Source organism: Cebidichthys violaceus, unplaced genomic scaffold (genome assembly GCF_023349555.1).
Source record: "Cebidichthys violaceus isolate CVI_PGR_0920_01 unplaced genomic scaffold, fCebVio1.0.p SCAF_186, whole genome shotgun sequence".
Taxonomy (NCBI): Eukaryota; Metazoa; Chordata; class Actinopteri; order Perciformes; family Stichaeidae; genus Cebidichthys; species Cebidichthys violaceus.
In genome coordinates, this window is record NW_027176357.1 from 2,908 (window position 1) to 17,846 (window position 14,939).

General features: G+C 38.6%; 1 protein-coding gene across 1 annotated transcript in view; it reads left to right on the plus strand.

The window, feature by feature from the left end:
- Nucleotides 1–762: 762 nt before the first annotated feature.
- The window catches only part of adamts17 (ADAM metallopeptidase with thrombospondin type 1 motif, 17), a gene marked incomplete at its 5' end in the record, with an annotated part of 95,663 nt that continues 81,486 nt past the window's right edge, over nt 763–14,939 (plus strand). Inside the window, one exon of the mRNA XM_068712954.1 lies at nt 763–806. Coding sequence (XP_068569055.1) covers nt 763–806 — 44 coding nt within the window. The remainder of the gene's footprint in view (nt 807–14,939) is intronic.

A 14,939-nucleotide genomic window follows, 5' to 3' on the forward strand; every position in this document is an offset into this window, starting at 1 on the left:
GGGTGGTGGACAAAACCGTTACGGTATGTAGGCATTGTTTAAAGAGAAAGACATACGACAACGGCAATCCATTGGTTATGTCCTCACATATGAAGCGCCACCATCCCGGTCTGTCAGCGACGGGGGACACTCCGTTGTGGAAAACAAAGGATTTCAAAATCTGGTTAAAGTGCTTGAGCCACGCTACGAAATCCCCTCACGCACCCACTTCAGTATGAAGATCGTTCAAGGCCTCTATGAAAAGGAAACGATTGACTGCTCACTTCCCCCACGACCTCTATCATAAGGTGTCCTCTGTGAGGACAGGATCATCATCATTGCCCTTTATGCCTCCTGGCATATAGGGCAGCAACAAAAGTCTTCCACTCCCATCTGTCCTGGGCGAGTCGCTGGATGGTGCCCCATGAGTGGTTTAGGCTCTGCACCTCCTTCTCCACAGTTCTTCTCCATGTGTTCCTTGGTCGGCCTCTTCTTCTTTTCCCTTCTGGTGTCCAATGTAAGGCTGTTCTTGTAATATCAGCAGGGTCTTTTCTCAACACATATCCTATCCATGTCTGTCTGTCTGTCTGTCTGTCTGTCTGTCTGTCTGTCTGTCTGTCTGTCTGTCTGTCAGACATAAGAAATTATGACAAAATTAGGTAGACACGTGTCTAGTGTGGGTGTATTATACATGCCTAATATCAATACAATCACTGTTGGTATCAGTGCAGTCATATAATGTTGAAGATAGACTGAGCTAATTTGCTCTTGTTTCTCTTTCAGGACAGATTTCTGCGTTCATAAAGATGAACCCTGTGATACTGTGGGTGAGTATTGCTATTTCACTCACTCACTCACTCACTCACTCACTCACTCACTCACTCACTCACACAAGCTTGCCATAGTGAAGTGAAGCTGGCGTGACCTGCATGAGTTAGAATAGGAAGGCTTGCGCGTTGAATGCGAAGGCTCTGCAAGTTTGTTGCGGTTTTTGGTCATCCTCTCAACTTTTGTAAGTAGGCACTGTGCAGCAGGCTCTCAGGGCTTTTAAGACATGACTGTTATAAATAGTTGACTAATAAGATCACGTTTAACATGTCTGAGGATTTCAACCTTTGTTTCTTTATGATGCATTTTGTATTCAACTTCTTGCTTTACAGGACTTGTATTAAGCTAATTAAGTAGTCCGTCAATATGGGAATTTGGCAAGAGCAAATCATTTTGTGAAAGTGACTGTAAAATATGAAGTTTGACTGCTATATTTCCCTGGTAATAGTGGATGCTGTGTGTTTCAAGTCGAGGAATGTTTAGGTGCTGGAAAGCAAAATGCTATATTTGAAAGGCTAAACACCAACAAATATGGAATGAAGCAGAATATTTGTTGAATGTTTTTCAATACATTTTGACATTTGGACTTTTATATCGCTCTGAAGTCATTTGAAATGTTTTGAACACACAAGACTGTTGCCTCAAAGCAAGAGGGTCTGGCTGGGGGCCCTTTTGTGTGGAGTTTGCATGCTCTCTACGGGTTCTCCAGCTTCCTCCCAGAGTCCAAAGACATGCTGCTTACGTTAATTGATGACTCTAAATTACACGTAAGTGTGAATGTGACCGTGAATGGTTGTCTGTCTCTGTGTCAGCCCATTGACAGTCTGGAGACCTGTCCAGGTGAACCCTGCCTTCGCCCAATGTCAGCTAGGATCGGCTCCAGCCCCCCTGGATGCTGTAGAAGCTTTTGATAAAGTTGATTGGACATACATTCGTAGAAGTCTTGAGAGATTTGGTTTTGGAGAGATTCAATGGATCAAAACACACATTCACCTTCTCTATGTGTTATCACCAATCGTTACTCTTTCCAATGTTTTATGTTCCAGCGTTGTGATAGACAAGGTTGTCCACTCTCTCTGTTACTGTTTGCTATTGACATTGAGCATCTCGCAGCGGCAATTCACCAAAACAGTTTGCAGACCACATCCTTTTATATCTTACAAAACCACCAACATCACAAACAGAGGTCTTTAATTTTCAAATTCTCCAAAACTTCTAACCACTCTTTGGTCTATATCCACAATTATGTTGCATGTGGGGAAGGCTGCAATGAAGAACACACCTTTCTCATTAGCAAAAGGTAATGTTAGATGCTTTGGCATAAATATTTCACCCCCGTCACTTAAAAATATCAAAGAGGAATTTGTTTTCAACGTGAAATCTACTGATATAACACTCTAGACTCCATCAGTAACAAATTTAGCTTGAAACAAAAAACATGTTGATCCCAAATTCTAAATCAAATTATCTTGTAACCCCTTTTCAAAACATAACAAAAAGTTTACAAGAGACCAAACACCTATAGCTGGCTAAAGAACAACAGCAGTGACTCTGACACTGTTACAGCTTGGTGGAAACTCAACAAGTAAATGAGTTCGAGATAAGATAAGATATATTTTATTGTTCCGCAGGGAAATTTGTCTTGGGCTCCAAGCCGCTGCATAATACAATACACTTGCCACATGCATGCATAGAACATAGATCATACATACATTCATGCAATGCATAAACGTGCTTGAGTACACATGTCTTCAATAGCGAATAATAAAACCAGGTGTGATCAACACAGATGATAAATATTCAAGTCACAATATATTATTCTCCAATAATATCATATCATGTAATACCATGTAATACTACTTATTGCAATTTATTAATTTGATGGAGGATGTAATGAATGAATTTTTGGACTGATTTAGCCTACAGATTGGCATTCTGAACTGTCTGCCTGATGGCAACAGCTGGAATTCTGGGTTCAGAATATGTGTTGGGTCATTAAGAATTTTCTGTGACTCCCTGAGCACAGCCTTTTCATATAAGGGCTGAAGATAGTGTTGTCCTTTTTTTCCCCTATGGTCGTTTGAGTAAGATGTGCAGGCTTAGACTTTAACTGTACTGACTGGTTATAATATCGCAATTGTATGCAATGTCGAATTACGCTCTCTAAAATCAAGTTCTCTCCAACGTTCCCCAATTTGGACTTATAATTAGAAATGTATCACTAGCAGTCCGTTCATGGCCCAAAAATGGTATTGCTCATCTGGAATATGTATTTGAAGCTCACTGAAACCACATGAAGCACTAAGACAGTGTTGTGTATACTAGCAGCTGTTGTGCAGTTAAATTCTGCATTTTATAATTCTACTACTGCCGACATTCAGAGGAAGCAGCTGTTATTGGAGCAATTAGTGAGTGGCTTGTGTGAGTTGTAAGTGTTCATTTTGAAGTAAATTAGTTGTGTTTGTGAGAGAGAGATAGAGCAAGACATGCAGCGTTGTAATTAAGTCTCAAAAATCAAACTTCTGAAACTTTCCACGAAATTTCTCCATTTGAGTTTATAAAGGAAGATCTTAGAGGAAGATCTTAAGTATCAAGCACTACCTTTCATTATTAAAGACGACTAGAATCAGAATCAGAACCGTTTATTGCCAAGTACGTTACACATACAAGGAATTTGACTCTGTGAATGGTGCATAACAATAAACAGTGCAATAATCAAGACATAATTTAAAAATATTAAAATTTACTATAAAATATGGTAAATAAACAAACAGATAACAGAATGTTAAAACAAGTATATTATAAAATTGGCAAGTGTATTTCAATATAGAAACATAGAAAGGATGTGCAACGGTAGGAAATTGTCCTGGGGATGTCAGAGTCAGTGTGGATCCCGGGCTTTGTTGATGAACCCAACTGCAGAAGGGAAGAAACTGTTCTTGTGGTGTGAGGTCTTGGTCCTGATGGACTGCAGCCTCCTGCCAGAGGTAAGGGACTCGAACAGTTTATTTCCAGGGTCAAAGGGGTCGGCTACAATCTTTCTTGCCCACTTCAGGGTCCTATAATACTCTGTCGTATTTTTAGTAACTAAGCAAACAATCTACTTCTTGTTTACACCGGCACCAGCATGCCCAGAATAGTCATGTGATATTCGTTTTCAGGCTTGCTAGTATGGACGGAAATCAATTTGCAAACGATGCTGAAACGCCCATGTGGGCGGAATCGTTCCTGTTTTGAAACCCCGGTTTTAAATAAAAACGTATTAGTGTGGATGTAGCCTTAAATTTATTTGGCCTAGGAACATCAAACTCATTTACATCTGGAAATGGTTTTGTTTCAACAGATAGCTCTGACGGGCAGATGAGAGGTTGAGCTGTATGCAGTGGCAGTTGGCTTTGGACATCTAGATCTTGTTGGACGATTGATTATAGTTTTTTTGAATCACACGCTTACATCTCTGGCTGGATTCGGCTTTCTCTGGTAACTTTGGAACCTGGTCGTCTTCTTTGTTGAGGTTCGGCTTGAACCAGTCTTCCTTGTCGCCATCTCTCTCAGCAGGATGCTGAATGATCTTATTACCCCCTTTTCATAGCAGCAGGGGTCATTATGGCACCTTTGTCAGTTTAAAAAGTCTTTAATCTTATGTCTTTTCTTTCAGAGTCTTTTGCTCTCAGTAGTTGGTGGAATAAATCTTCAGCATGGGGCATTGCAGGTCAGAGCTGCATGGTAATGGTAAATGGACTTGTACTTGTATAGCGCTTTTCTAGTCCGACCACTCAAAGCACTTTCACACGCTTTCATGAATTGCCTCCATAGCGCCCTCTACAAATTTTCAAAAGAGCAGCCCCATCGCTACGTTTCAGCTACATGTATGAAATTTGGTAGACACATGTATCCCATAAAGAATTAAAGAAAAGTCTCTTGGGACCATGCTCTAATCCAGTGATTCTTAACCATGGGGCCGCGGCCCACGATTGGGCCGCAAGCGCCACCTAGAGGGCCGCAGAAAACTTTCAGTTTTGCACCTGTGGGCCGCGAGGGCCGCGGGACTGCATAGGTTATCAATTGAAGACACTAGAGATATTACTGTTATCCATGAGATGCTCAGTTACAATATAGCTTCCCACCACTTGGTGGCGGTAATGTGTTAGTCAGTTGTTTAACAAGCTCCAATAAGCAGTAGAAGACACTCAGCTAGCCGCTAGCCTGTAGCGAAAGTTATGGAGAAGTATTCAAAATAGTGCTGGGCAAGTTAACGTGTTATTATCGCATTAATTAAGTAACGTTGACAATTATTTTATCGCGCATTAGCACAGTTTTTTTATTATTATTAAGTGGACATTTTTAACACAAGAACCGAGCAGCAAGCGGTGTGTGTGTGTGTGTGTGTGTGTGTGTGTGTGTGTGTGTGTGTGTGTGTGTGTGTGTGTGTGTGTGTGTGTGTGTGTGTGTGTGTGTGTGTGTGTGTGTGTGTGTGTGTGTGTGCGTGCGTGCGTGCGTGCGTGCGTGCGTTTTTAAAGTTGTTTTATTTGGAATATGTATAATAAGCATATCATTTAGTTATCCTACTGAGTATTTAAGAAACATAAAAAACATGACGTAGATAGGTTTGCAGTTTTCAAGGTGTATATTTAAAATGACATCTATTACACATGAAGATAAAGTTGTGAACACCAGCTGAATATCTATGATCAGAATCATTATAACTGTATTTTAACTGCTACTGTGTAAAGCAATACTGCTGTTAAAAAGAACCTGATTTGTTTAAAGTGTGCAAACCAAATGTTATTGCAGTTTTGTTCATATAGCAGTACTTTTAAAATAAAAGCGCACAATACACTACTTTTGAATTCATTGTTAAACATTGCGCATAACAATGCCATTAATCGCAGAAAATCACGCGATAAATCGAGTTTAAAAAAATATAAGCGTTGCCCAGCACTAATTTAAAACAAAAAAATGAAGACGAAAGTGGTGCCAAACCCCCCGAAAAGTCTAAATTTACAATCCTGACTTCATTAAGTACGGCTTTGTGAACGGAGGTAACGAGGCAGAGCCGAGAGCCCAGTGTGTGGACTGTTGTGACTGTTGTTATTGTTCATTTGTCACAGATATGAAGAACAACTTCTGGTTCTGCCATGCAAAAATTAAGACTGCTGAAGCATATAATTCGCAGATTATGAGGCTATATTTTCATTTGCACTTTTAGCCTGTTGGGCATCTTGTTGTATGCAGGTTTACATACACATGATAAATAAATGTGATGATCACATTGCATCATGTCATTTACTGTATTTGACAAGGTTTTTGCTTGTTAAACTGTAAGTGAATTTGATTTAGTTATTGAATACAAATCAAACCAAGAGTGAGATCAACTAGTTAAACCAATACAGTGTTAATATTTGAATGGGCCTCGTGCCACTTTGTGCTTGAAAGTTGGGCCCCGAGGTGAAAAAGGTTAAGAATCACTGCTCTAAACCATACCGGGAGTCGGACATTTTCATTTTTGTCATTTTTTGATAGATTTTTGCACATTTGTAGTCGCTATACTTTAACAAACTCCTCCTAGGAAATTTGTCTGATCATCTTCATATTTGGTCTGTACAATCTCAAGACCTTTGTGATTAAAAAGTATTAAAAGCTTTACCTTTGGTCGAATGGCGTAGCCATAGCGGACGGCTACTTTACGTGATATATATATATATATATATATATATATATATATACACAGTTGTGGTCAAAAGTTTACATACACTTGTAAAGAACATAATGTCATGGCTCTCTTGAGTTTCCAGTTATTTCTACAACTCTGATTTTTCTCTGATAGAGTGATTGGAACAGATACTTCTTTGTCACAAAAAACATTCATGAAGTTTGGTTCTTTCATGACTTTATTATGGGTTAACAGAAAAAGTGATCAAATCTGCTGGGTCAAAGATATACATACAGCAGTGCTAATATTTGGTTACATGTCCCTTGGCCATTTTCACTTCAATTAGGCACTTTTGGTAGCCATCCACAAGCTTCTGGCAAGCTTCTCGTTGAATCTTTGACCACTCCTCTTGACAGAATTGGTGCAGTTCAGTTAAATTTGATGGCTTTCTGACATGGACTTGTTTCTTCAGCATTGTCCACATGTTCTCAATGGGATTTAAGTCAGGACTTTGGGAAGGCCATTCTAAAACCCTAATTCTAGCCTGATTTAGCCATTCCATTACCACTTTTGATGTGTGTTTGGGGTCATTGTCCTGTTGGAACACCCAACTGCGCCCAAGACCCAACCTTCGGGCTGATGATTTTAGGTTATCTTGAAGAATTTGAAGGTAATCCTCCTTCTTCATTATCCCATTTACTCTCTGTAAAGCACCAGTTCCATTGGCAGCAAAACAGCCCCACAGCATAATACTACCACCACCGTGCTTGACGGTAGGCATGGTGTTCTTGGGGTTAAAGGCCTCACCTTTTTTCCTCCAAACATATTGCTGGGCATTGTGGCCAAACAGCTCGATTTTTGTTTCGTCTGACCACAGAACTTTCCTCCAGAAGGTCTTATCTTTGTCCATGTGATCAGCAGCAAACTTCAGTCGAGCCTTAAGGTGCCGCTTTTGGAGCCAGGGCTTCCTTCTTGCACGGCAGCCTCTCAGTCCATGGAGATGCAAAACACGCTTGACTGTGGACACTGACACCTGTGTTCCAGCAGCTTCTAATTCTTGGCAGATCTGCTTTTTGGTGGTTCTCGGTTGACTCTTCATCCTCCTGACCAATTTTCTCTCAGCAGCAGGTGATAGCTTGCGTTTTCTTCCTGATCGTGGCAGTGACAAAACAGTGCCATGCACTTTATACTTACAAACAATTGTTTGCACGGTTGCTCTTGGGACCTGCAGCTGCTTTGAAATGGCTCCAAGCGACTTTCCTGACTTGTTCAAGTCAATGATTCGCTTTTTCAGATCCATGCTGAGCTCCTTTGACTTTCCCATTGTAGCGTTTGTGGGCGTTTGTATCCAATGAGCCCTATTTAAATGGCCTCAGAGAAGTCACCAGTTGTAGTCACTCATAATCACTCACAAGAAGTTAAGAGGCCATGCTATGAAGCTCATTTCATTGACACAACTTTCTAAGTCACCAAAATTGCTAATTCATGTTGCTGTATGTATATTTTTGACCCAGCAGATTTTGTCACTTTTTCTGTTAACCCATAATAAAGTCATGAAAGAACCAAACTTCATGAATGTTTTTTGTGACAAAGAAGTATCGGTTCCAATCACTCTATCAGAGAAAAATCAGAGGTGTAGAAATAACTGGAAACTCAAGAGAGCCATGACATTATGTTCTTTACAAGTGTATGTAAACTTTTGACCACAACTGTATATACATACGTATATATATATATATATATATATATATATATATATATATATATATATATACACATACGTATATACATACGTATATATATATACGTATATATATATATATATATATATACACATACGTATATATATACGTATATATATATATATATATATATATATACGTATATATATACGTATATATATATATATATATATATATATATATACGTATATATATATATATATATATATATATATATATATATATATATATATACGTATATATATATATATATATATATATATATATATATATACGTATATATATATATACGTATATATATATATATATATATATATATATATATATATATATATATATATATATATATATATACGTATATATATATATACGTATATATATACGTATATATATATATATATATATATATATATATATATATATATATATATATATATATATATATATATATATATATATACGTATATATATATATACGTATATATATATATATATATATATATACATATATATATATATATACGTATATATATATATATATATATATATATATATATATATATATATACGTATATATATATATATATACGTATATATATATACGTATATATATATATATATATACGTATATATATATACGTATATATATATATATATATATATACGTATATATATACGTATATATATATACGTACGTATGTATATATATATATATATATACACATACGTATATATATATATATATATATACGTATATATATATATATATATATATATATATATATACGTATGTGTGTATATATATATATACGTATATATATATATATATATACGTATGTGTATATATATATATATATATATATATATATATATATATTAGTGCTGGGCAACGATTACAATTTTTAATCGCGATTAATCACATGATTTTCTGCAATTAATCGTGATTAATCACATTGTTATGCGCAAAATTCAATAATGAATTCAAAAGTAGTGTATTGCGCACTTATATTTTAAAAGTACTGCTATATGAACAAAAGTGTAATAACATTTGGTTTGCAAACACTTTAAACAAATAAGGTCCTTTTTAACAGCAGTATTCCATTTACACAGTAGCAGTTATATTTCTTGCATATCTGTGCTAAGTGTGCTGACTTTATTTGAAACGTTCCACTGCTGTGCAACATGAATAAAATGTTTTGCGCACGTTTCAGCAAAATGTCTGTCTTCTGTTTTCATGAGTCAGAGCATGTGAATGCAGCTTCCACTGTTAATCAATATAATGCACTGTAACTCAGCGATGTCCAGTAGTCTCCAGTGAGAGCAACAGTTGGTGAATGTTGTAACGCCGTCGCTTTTGTAGTCCTCTCCTTTTCATAAATCTTGTGTATTCTTCTTGTGACGGTGCGTCTTGAGAGGCTCATACGTGCCGTCATTCGTTGCGATCCTAAGAACGTTCCTCAGATCTTCTACAACTGTTTCACTCTTAAACTTTTCCTTTTGTTTTACTGTTTCCTGTCTCATACCTGTCAGGTGAGTCCTCCAGTACTCAGGTGAGTCCTCCAGTACTCACCTGACTGTCCTGTTGTACTTAACCCATCTCCTCCTGTCCCCCTTCACTCACCTGCCTGTCCTCCTGTCTTCTATCACTCAGCTGTCTTACCTGCTGGACTCCACCTGTCCCCTCCTGTCCTCTATCCATCACCTGACTTACCTGCTGGACCCTACCTGTCTCCTCCTGTCTTTCCTGACTGTCCTGATTGTCCCCTCTCACCTCCTCACTACCTTCTTCACTATCCTATCTGGTTCTGTGCTTCACGTTTCTTTCCCTCAGCAGCTGCTTTATAACTGTTCTGCTCAGTGGAGTTTTTCTCTGGAGTTGCTCTGATTAGATGTCCCTCTCTAACCACAACTGAAACACTTCATAGTGTCAGATGTCACAAAGTCGTCTACTCTCTGTTGTTAAGGATCATGTTGAGCTGTCTTCTGTGAGACACTACATGTTTCAAAAGAGGAGACTTACTAACCACAGCGTTGTTCATATGAGCAGCAGACTTCATGCTGCTGTGAGCGACAATCTTCCCCACGGCCAGGCTACAGTGTGAGGCAACTGTGGCATTAGATTAGATCCTGATGGAAAGGTGGAACCTTTATTTCCGTCTCTGTCATCGGTGTATGGATGTGTGTGTGTGTGGATGGGTGAATGTTGGCATGTAGTGTAAAGCACCTTGAGTGGTCGGAAGACAAGAAAGCAAGTCCATTTAGGATTACATTTTTTACTGTTCTTGTGAACAAATGATTAGTCATGTATGATTCATCACTTTGACACTATAGAGACATGCAACAGTCAGACTGGTTCATGGAAAGATTGGTGGTGGTGGGATGCAGCAGTAGATTAAAAGTAATGGTAGAAACACTTGACTTTAAATATGAAATATAAAATATTGATGTATTTGTTTTTCTTATAGTTGAGTGTTTTGTTCCTTATCATAGAGCCACTCGCATGGAAAAAAAAGTCCAAGCGACACAGCTGACTTTTGAACAGTAAAAGCCAAATAGAGGGGTTATTGTCAAAGGAATCTGGCTTAGTAGCTAGTATATGGTAAGATGCAAGTCATTCAAAAAGGACAGAGCTTTCACCACAAATCTTTTTGTATGGCACTCAGCAAGTTTTCCTTGACACAATCACTCCTCTATACATACCTGTCTGCTAAACATATGAACAACCATGTGAACAGCCATTTTAATATAACCTCTCTGTGAAAACAGCAAAAAATCTGAACCGGTTTATTTGATTAGAAACATCAAGATTGTTTTCTAATAATTGTCGCAGATCGTGGACATTACAGCACATAATTGCAGCCTCTAACTAAGCATGCACAATTGTAAAACAACAAACCAGTGAATAACATGTCCAAATCCTGGCCAACATCTGTTTTTATCAGCCCAAAATGTTTCCAGTGAAAAGGGCTTTTAGCCAATCCAAAACCACTGTGTTTGGATTGGTCCGTTTTGAAAAAATACAAGGGATATGTTGGTGTAGGTGTGTTGCTTTTGGTATCGAGAAAGTCTAAAGAGTACTGAGGTTTGTAATATGAGGCAGGATTTTTACAATTGTGGTGTTCAATCATTGTTAGAATCATTCCGTCTACCAAGATAAAGTGTTTTTTGATAGAGCCAATGCAGTGGTTTCACAATGCTAATGTTCTGAATTAGCAAAAGTGGTTTTGGACAACTGGTGGTCTTGGTGAACTCGACCCCGCTTTCTCCTTGTATGATTAATTGCCGTTTCTGATTGAGAAATGCCTTTTTAATGATGTCAGCTTGTTAGGTGGATAAGCACATTTTCTGGTCATTTTAGCATCTCTGTCTTGTTGTGAAACTGCTAGTGCAGTCTTGCATTTTGCAAAACTACACTCATCACACATCACACGTCACAATCAGTTTGTTTAGAGTATAGGTTAGATTTAAGATTATGGCCCTCAAAGGGCCAGTTCACCAACCCTCCATCATCCATCCATCTGTTTTCCGCTGCTTCTCCAGATCCGAGTCGCGTTGGCAGCAGGCTGAGCAAGGTAGTTTGCTGTCAGCGCCAATGAAACTGTCTGTTTCTTTAGTGTTAGATGCAGTACCACTAATGCTGCCTTCAGAAATTCTTTGGCTCTAGATCCAAAAAAGTGCCAATTTCTTTCTCAAAATACAATGTTGGTATATTTTTCCAGGGCGGGATTCTGTCCTTCATTCCAGACAGCTGGGGCCTTTCTCTGTGGAGTGTGCATGTTCTTCCTGTGTCTGTGAGGGTTTCCATCAACTGCCAAAAGACATGCAGGTTAAATGAATTGGTGACCCTAGATTTCCCCAAATTGAGCTGGGATAGGCCCTCCAGGACCCTGCACAGGGTAAGTTTCTAAGATAATGGATGTGTTACTTTTTTCACAAGACTTTTTCTTAAAGCTAATATTTTATTTAAACATTGTTACTTTTTTCAGCAGAAACTATGACAGAGAATATGCATTGATGATTTGATTTTCATGACGAAAACAAGACTAAAACTGAATAAAAAGTAGTCTTTGAAAACACAATTACAACATATATTATATTTTTCATCGTCAAATAAAAGCTAAATGATATGAACAAAAAAATAGCCAAATGGACAAATTAATGAAAAACTGTTTCTTCCGGTGGCTGCGTAGATGTGATGCACGTGTAGTTTGGAGCTCCCTCTCAAAAGTTTGCCAATTTAAAAAATAAATAAAAAATCCTTCAATTCAGAAACTTAGTCCAGTTTACATCTAAGTGTCCCTACGAAGTGTCGGGATCAAGTGCAACAAGAAATAAGGCATCTCAGGACGATCACGCAACTATAAAGAAAGCCCCTCAAGACGGACAGCCGGAGGATCCATCGAATGCAGCCATCTTGTTAGCATTACAAAAGCAAGAGGACTGGTTCACCAAGAAAGTTAAGTTGGCCGTGAGAGAGGCAGTTGAGGATATGCTCTCCACTAAAATTCAGACCCTAAAGTCTATGATTGAATCCTCGAATTTGGCAGTTACCAAACTTAGCCAGGATATCACTTATCAAGCCGAGGTTGGTAAAACGGGAGAGTGGCTGCTACAACTGCTAACATGAGAGCGGTTAAACGCGATGTGGGTATTCTCGAGGAGGATGTCCTGAATCTTCGCCAGAAACTCACTGAGATGGAGGACAGATCACAGAGATGTAACATGCTTGTTGGCCTCGCTGAATCTGCAGAGGGTGAAAATGCCATTCAGTTTCTGCAAGAAAGTTTAGATCCCCTCTCTAGTAAGGGAGCAGATTGAAATTCAACAAGCTGACCGCATTTATACCACCCAGGAAAAGACTAATCCTCCTCTTCCGACTGCTTCGATATCAGGACAGAGAAAACATTGTCACAGTTCAGCTCCACACCCTCCTCACTCTACTTGTCAGCCACTCCCTCCTCATCAGTCTAACTCCCTACACCTGTTCACTCACCTGTCTCTGATCACTAATCAAGCCACTATATACAGGTGCTGGTCATAAAATTAGAATATCATATCATCATTTAGTTCACTAATTCCATTCAAAAAGTGAAACTTGTCTATTATATTCATTCATTACACACAGACTGATATATTTCAAATGTTATATTTGGCCAAGATTTCTAAAAATCCTTTCTTTGTATTGGTCTTAAGTAATATTCTAATTTTCTGAGATACTGAATTTGGGATTTTCCTTAGTTGTCAGTTGTAATCATCAAAATTTTTTTGATGATTTGATGTATGAACATGAAAAGTATGAGCATGTACAGCACTCAATACTTAGTTGGGGCTCCTTTTGCCTGAATTACTGCAGCAATGCAGCGTGGCATGGAGTCGATCAGTCTGTGGCACTGCTCAGGTGTTATGAGAGCCCAGGTTGCTCTGATAGTGGCCTTCAGCTCTTCTGCATTGTTGGGTCTGGCATTTCGCATCATCCTCTTCACAATACCCCATAGATTTTCTATGGGGTTAAGGTCAGGCGAGTTTGCTGGCCAATTAAGAACAGGGATACCATGGTCCTTAAAACAGGTACTGGTTGCTTTGGCACTGTGTGCAGGTGCCAAGTTCTGTTGGAAAATGAAATCTGCATCTCCATAAAGTTGGTCAGCAGCAGGAAGCATGAAGTGCTCTAAAACGTCCTGGTATACGGCTGCGTTGACCTTGGACCTCAGAAAACACTGTGGACCAACACCAGCAGATGACATGGCACCCCAAACCATCACTGACTGTGGAAACTTTACACTGGACCTCAAGCAACGGGGATTGTGTGTCTCTCCTCTCTTCCTCCAGACTCTGGGACTCTGATTTCCAAAGGAAATGCAAAATGTACTTTCATCAGAGAACATAACTTTGGACCACTCAGCAGCAGTCCAGTCCTTTTTGTCTTTAGCCCAGGCGAGACGCTTCTGACACTGTCTGTTGTTCAAGAGTGGCTTGACACAAGGACTGCGACAGTTGAAACCCATGTCTTGCATACGTCTGTGCGTAGTGGTTCTTGAAGCACTGACTCCAGCTGCAGTCCACTCTTTCTGAATCTCCCCCACATTTTTGAATCAGTTTTGTTTCACAATCCTCTCCAGGGTGCGGTTATCCCTATTGCTTGTACACTTTTTTCTACCACATCTTTTCCTTCCCTTCGCCTCTCTATTAATGTGCTTGGACACAGAGCTCTGTGAACAGCCAGCATCTTTTGCAATGACCTTTTGTGTCTTGCCCTCCTTGTGCAAGGTGTCAATGGTCGTCTTTTGGACAACTGTCAAGTCAGCAGTACTCCCCATGATTGTGTAGCCTACAGAACTAGACTGAGAGACCATTTAAAGGCCTTTGCAGGTGTTTTGAGTTAATTAGCTGATTAGAGTGTGGAACCAGATGTCTTCAATATTGAACCTTTTCACAATATTTTAATTTTCTGAGATACTGAATTTGGGATTTTCCTTAGTTGTCAGTTATAATCATCAAAATTAAAAGAAATAAACATTTGAAATATATCAGTCTGTGTGTAATGAATGAATATAATAGACAAGTTTCACTTTTTGAATGGAATTAGTGAAATTAATCAACTTTTTGATGATATTCTAATTTTATGACCAGCACCTGTAGACTCCTGCCTCTCAGACACACATTGCCAGATTGGTCTTCACTTTTCGATGCCAGACTCTCCAGCACTCTATCACGGTCTGATCTCCTGTTACCGACCC